The sequence below is a fragment of the Gossypium hirsutum genome, chromosome D04 (assembly GCF_007990345.1).
Source record: "Gossypium hirsutum isolate 1008001.06 chromosome D04, Gossypium_hirsutum_v2.1, whole genome shotgun sequence".
NCBI classification, from domain to species: domain Eukaryota; kingdom Viridiplantae; phylum Streptophyta; class Magnoliopsida; order Malvales; family Malvaceae; genus Gossypium; species Gossypium hirsutum.
The window spans coordinates 4,863,852-4,869,781 of NC_053440.1; the positions used below are offsets into that span (position 1 = coordinate 4,863,852).

General features: G+C 33.2%; 1 protein-coding gene across 3 annotated transcripts; it reads left to right on the forward strand.

Annotated features, from left to right (window-relative positions):
- The first annotated feature begins 1,509 nt into the window (after positions 1-1,509).
- Positions 1,510-3,650, forward strand: LOC107961415 (5' exonuclease Apollo). 3 transcript variants are annotated; one of them, XM_016897553.2, is made up of 3 exons: positions 1,510-1,859; positions 1,954-2,059; positions 3,175-3,650. In XM_016897553.2, exons 1-3 carry the CDS (start codon positions 1,671-1,673, stop codon positions 3,417-3,419), a joined length of 540 nt encoding a protein of 179 aa, XP_016753042.1. In that variant the 5' UTR covers positions 1,510-1,670; the 3' UTR covers positions 3,420-3,650. The 3 variants fall into 3 exon arrangements, with proteins under 3 accessions (XP_016753042.1, XP_016753043.1, XP_040947683.1); XM_016897554.2 differs by having other exon boundaries at positions 1,954-2,028; XM_041091749.1 differs by lacking the exon at positions 3,175-3,650 and adding an exon at positions 2,213-2,399 and having other exon boundaries at positions 1,519-1,859.
- Positions 3,651-5,930: the final 2,280 nt, after the last annotated feature.

Here is a 5,930-nt window from a genome sequence, read left to right on the forward strand (position 1 = left end):
CAATTAAATAAGTTCAATCCATTTTTGCATCATAGGACGAAGCACAAAGTCTTACGTAAAACCTAGTTACGAACCACCAAAAGCAAAAAAAAAAAAAAAATTGTAGCAGCAAGCACCCAACTATATTCCAAAGACCTTCAAACTCCTCCGACCGGAGCTACTGTACCACCCGCCCGAGTGATCTGCAGATAAATACATTGAAAAAAATATTTTTTTATAATAAAATAAATTTAATTTGATTAAATTATAATAAATATTATATGCTTTATAAAAAAGCTAGAAAGGGAAGAGAAACGAACCATACATATCAAGTCATCTGGTCAAGTGGTAGATTAACGTCGGCCACCACAGATATAGTATCAAGATGGTTTGGAGCGACAGTGGCTGCAGAGGTAGCAAGATGATTTGGAGCCACGGTGGCACGGTTTCTTCGTTTGATGTAATCAAGCAAGAGCTTGAACAGAAAAAGAAGAGAGAAGCCGGCAAGCTGGATCAATGCCATGATTTTGGTGTCACCCTCCATGGTCATGTTGCTGGAAAAACCTAACGAAAATCTTGATGATGAAGCATTCTTAAAAAATGGCATTGCTTTTCGGTGCTGATCAGGTTTAGAAGAAATATGTGAAACTCACTAAATACTAAGGAGCAGAACTCTGCAAACGAAGGCTTTGATATTTACTGGTAAACTAAGAAGGCAGTTTTATAGGGAAATTTGTGAAAAGGGCAGGTCTTGGCTTTTAGGTCTATGAGTACTCCATTTCCTTTTGCTTTTCTCATAAAGCTCTTCGGGTCGGGTACTCCATTTTCCTTTTGCCGTTCCCCTTTAAGTGGTTTTAACTAGGTTTCACGTCAGACTTAAAACCACGGCGGGTCCCATTTACATAGGAATCTGTCCTGATATGTCATAGTCGAACTATGGTTTTAACTCATTCTCAGACTTAAAACCACGGCGGGTCCCATTTACATAGAAATCTGTCCTGATATGTCCCAAACCAACAAAGCAACGTATGAAAGCCTATGGTTTTAACTCATTCTCACTTACTCCACGAATGTCTGAATTCCCATCGTAGGAACATGTTTTTGCACCCAAGACGGAAATGGAAAATGATTGGCATATTGGGATCATTTTAATATAGTTTTCTTCTTTTTTTTTTCCAATAAATTGTTGGGGCCCCATCACATAATATTTTAACAACAGTTTTCCATAAATAATAAAAATAAAAATTAGTTTTAAAAAACATTTTACTTTTTTTCCTAACAGCTCTAACCTTTTTTATTACAAGCTTTTAAAAACATAGATTTAAAATAATTCTATGATTTTATTAATATTTTATATTAATATTTTATATTTTAATAATTAAATTTAAATAAAAATATTTTTAAAAAGATATACTTTAAATTTGGGCCAGGCCAGCCCGAGATAAGCAGAACCCATTGACAGGTCTATTGACCTGAAAGAGAGAGTCGGTTTTAAGTAAGTATAAAAAAAGCCAGATGCAGCTGATCACTACTCTTCTTCGATTCTCAAATTCCAGTTTCCCACTCAATTCCGTAATAAAATACTTCATTTTCCCCTCTTTTTTCTTCCTGCCTGTGGAAGCTTTGAGGGAAGAAAATCCCTCAAATTCACGTGAACTTCTCAGCCAAAATCAAATAATCATCAAGCAGAGATGCCAATCGAAATGCCCAAAGGGCTGCCTTTCTCAGTGGACACGTTCAGTCCATCTTCGAAGAGAAAAAGGCACCATTTCTTGACCCATGCTCATAAAGATCATACTTCTGGCATTTCCTCTCACTTTTCTTATCCAATTTATTCAACTCATCTCACCAAATCCCTTGTCCTTCTACACTATCCTCAGGTTTTGCCTTTTTCTTTATCATGGTTTTAGAATTTGGAGAATAATTTTTTTTTCTGTCATCTGATCCTTTTCTTTTTTTTTCGTGGTTTGGCAGCTTGATGATTCTTTGTTCGTGGGAATTGAAGTAGGGGAATCCATTGTTATCAACGACCCGAATGGGGAATTTCAGGTTACAGCTTTTGATTCTAATCATTGTCCTGGTAATTTATTCATTTGATTGATTTCTTGGTCTATTTTGTCGTTTTTTTATTGATTTATTATTTGGGAATTGTTTGTTGATTACTTCTCAGCATTGGGTTGTTTGAAATTTGAATGTTGTGATATGGCTTTAAGTTGAGAATTTTCTTTTATAGGGTTCATTTATGGCAACAATTATACGATTTTGTCCTTGCTTATGCAAACAAAGTACTGAAGGACTCTGTCTGATTGTTATTTATTTATCTTAATTTTCAAAAGCAGCAAGGCAACAAGTGTGTTTGGATGCTAGAGTGAATTCTATAGTTTTGAGTATTAAAATTTTAATTGTCTTGACATTTATTTGGAAAAAAAGAAAAAAAGAAAAATGTCTCAATCAGTTTGATCTTGGGGCCATTTTCCTTTTAAATCAATTATCCTGTTGCTTTTGTCTTATAACAAATTATTTTGCAAGTTAAAAGCTAATAACAAAAGGCAAGTAACAAAAGGGAATTTGTAATGGTTTGCATCCTAAATTAATGTATGCTTTTGAAGAGGATCTTGATGTTTGCATTAATTCCGTTATTGTTCCCATGTAGTACTGATCTGGATAATATCTAGAGATCACCACTTGTCATGATGTACTCTAGTTGGTCTTTTGTTATAAAGAGTATTGGATTTCTAGTATAGCAGACAATTCTCATTGAATTAGAAGAAGAATCTCTTCACCATTTACTTTTAAATTTTTATATAAGAATGGATTCTAGCATCTGAGCTTCTGACTTGATAGATTTTATGGTACATGGACTCATGGGTGAGTGTTCGATGCTGATATATGTTCAACATAGGTATTCTCAGTTTTTTTATAAGTTTTTGCATATATTTAGAGGATCGTACCTATAACGATTTCCAAATTATGTGTCAGACTTAGGTACTTGAGGGAAAGTGGAGAGTCAGGTAACATAGTTGAAAACATGACACTTGCTTTGGTTGTCTTTGACTTTTTGAAATTTACTTTTGTAGATGATGCTTTCTGCTTTTATGAAGTGTGTGGTGTGTGGATGGTTTGGTAATTCTCTCTATATGCATAACCTATTGTGGTTTGAGAAAAATTTGCATTGACATATAGTATGAATTTCAGGAGCAGTTATGTTATTGTTTGAAGGCAGTTTTGGTAACATCTTGCATACCGAAGACTGTAGACTCACCCCAGAGTGCCTCCAAAATTTACCTGAGAAGTATATTGGCAGGAAAGGAAAAGAGCCACAATGTCGTTTTGATTATGTTTTTCTAGACTGCACTTTTGGGAGATTCTCTCGAAATCTACCCAGCAAGCATTCAGCAATCCGTCAGGTAGTCCTTTTTTGCTTAGTGATTTTCGTTTAATTGTCGTTGTCGAACCCCTTTTTTTTATATTTGAAAAATGGGTATCGATTTTGAAACTGGAAATGGAGAGTCGCCACCGATCTTTTATTGTGGTGTGATCGGACCACCTTTAAAACAATTTTAGGTTTGCGAATTTTGAGAAAAAGGTTCAGGAGTCGGTTACGCACGAGGAAGGGTTAGCACCCTCGTGACGCCCAAAATTGGTACCGATTTGATTGTTTAATTTCTTAATGTCGAGGCTTTGAAAAGATTTTAAAATACAATCCTTTTTAAATTTGAATAAACCAAAAATAATAAGACGGACTCGTTTTGAAGAAATAAATTGCTACACTCAATGAGTTAGGGTGCATCAATTCGTTCTTTGAAATTAAACTTGTTCTCTTTTAAAGAAAATCATGTGTTTTAAGAAAGATAGTTGATTATTCAAGTCAATTGGGAAACCCGAACCCAGTAAGTTGGGGTTCAATTTTCTCAAGATTCTTGAACATCAAATATTGCCTTCATTTTTGAGGTCGAGATACCAAAATGTCGTATCCAATAAGTTAGGATCTAACATTCTGAAATCTTATGAATTTTATTTAAATAGTTGAATGACTTTAATAAAAATGGGCACTTGGTTGTCTCATTATCAAGAAGAATCGAAGCCCAATAAGTTAGACACGTTTCTCTCAGGAAAATGAACGCCAAGCCTCTTTTTAGGATCGTAAAATAAAACGACTAAGAAGCTTTTAAAAATAAACTTTCACAAAAAAGGATCTGATTAATCAATGACAGTGTAAAAGATAATAAAAATTTAAACTTATGCTAGTGACGATTAAACTAATAATAAGCAAATACCAATATCAACTTTGATTATATTATACAAACATTCATAAAATTTAAGCAAATCATACATTCATAATCAATAAAATTGAGATAATAAAAGAGAGTGATAACAACAAATAATACGAATGTTCGATACAAAGTTGATAAAAATATAATGAAGGATTTTTTTTAAAAAAAAACCAAAGAAATAAAACGTAGTAAAATAAAAACAAAACCACTTGAAATTGATATATACATTTTAATTTATGAATAAAACTAGTAGAATTAGTAGTATATACTTAATAATAATATACATAAAAGTTAAATAAATAAATTCCATCATTTCATTTACAATTGTTATTCTAAATTTTATTTTGACTTTCATGCTTCCAATAAAATTTCAAATCTCTTCATCTATCATTGTTTATTTATTTATTTATTGTATCAAATTCAACTTTTCAAAATAAATAAAAAAAATTAATATAATCTTTTATCGAGCTGGAATCAAGTTTTCACTTTTCAATTCTTTAGGTTTTGGTTTTTCTTTTTTTTTTCTTTGATAATCATTATTAATCTCAAATTTCAAAGGAAAAATAAGATTCAAATAGATTAAAAAGTAATAGAGTCCCACACGTGGCGCACTGGCGTCGTGAATGAAGAATTAAAAAAATAATATACCATTTTTATTGGCACGAAGCCTTACATAAAAAAAATAATAATAAAGAATCCAATCACAGCAAAATCACCCAACTTTATTCCGTTCAACACCATAGAACTCCTCTGACCACAGCTACTGTCCAACCGCCCGACGGGGAGTGATCTGCAGATATTGAAAAAAAAATTTAATTTTATAATAAAAATGAATTAATATTATTGAACAGTAACAACTCATTGAAATTTCATTTAGAGCCCCATGAGTTTTTGAATGGATGAATATTGAGGCAGATTCAAGGGCTCTGATCAACCCAACCCAAGCATGAAAAATAAAATCTACACAAATCACAGTGTGTGCTAGTTTCTGTTCGTAATTTTAATTAAATGATAATGGGGATGCAGTCGAGCTTTGGGGAAGATCAAACCCAGTTCCCATCAAGCAATCTTTTTGCAGCAGCGGGTGATGGGATATGGGACAACGGAGCATCAAGTGGAAGACAATACCTGGTGAGGTGCATAAGCTAGAAAGGGAAGAGAAATGAGCGTTTTACCATCAAACTTATTCATTAATCTCGGGAAGTTCTACATCAACTTCGACCTCCCCAGAGATAGTAGCAAGACGATTTGAAGCCATTTAGCCATTTAAAAAATTAATATAATCTTTTATCGAGCTGAAATCAAGTTGTCACTTCTCAATTCTTTAGATTTTGCTTTTTCTTTGTTAATCGTTATTAATCCCAAATTTCAAATGAAAAATAAGATTAAAAAGGATTAGAGTCACACAACCAATTGCATTATAGGACGAAGCATGAAGTCTTTCATAGAACACGATCAACTAAAGCAAGAGAAGAAGAAAGACAATTGCAGCAAAAGGACCCGACATTATTCTATCATTTAACATCAACTCCTCCGACCAGAGCTACCATACCAACCGCCCGATGGGGAGTGATATACAGATAAATACATTAGTGAAAAAACTTGTTTTTCTATAATAAAAAACTTATACAATTCATTAAACTCTCCCGACCGAAGCTACATCACCACCCGGCCGAC

Bases quoted from the DNA above. Each gene is read 5' to 3' on its own strand.
- LOC107961415 (XM_016897553.2), top strand. From the start codon at position 1,671: ATGCCAATCGAAATGCCCAAAGGGCTGCCTTTCTCAGTGGACACGTTC. The intron at 1,860-1,953 runs GTTTTGCCTTTT...GTGGTTTGGCAG, and splicing joins TCCTTCTACACTATCCTCAG to CTTGATGATTCTTTGTTCGT. The intron at 2,060-3,174 runs GTAATTTATTCA...TATGAATTTCAG, and splicing joins TGATTCTAATCATTGTCCTG to GAGCAGTTATGTTATTGTTT.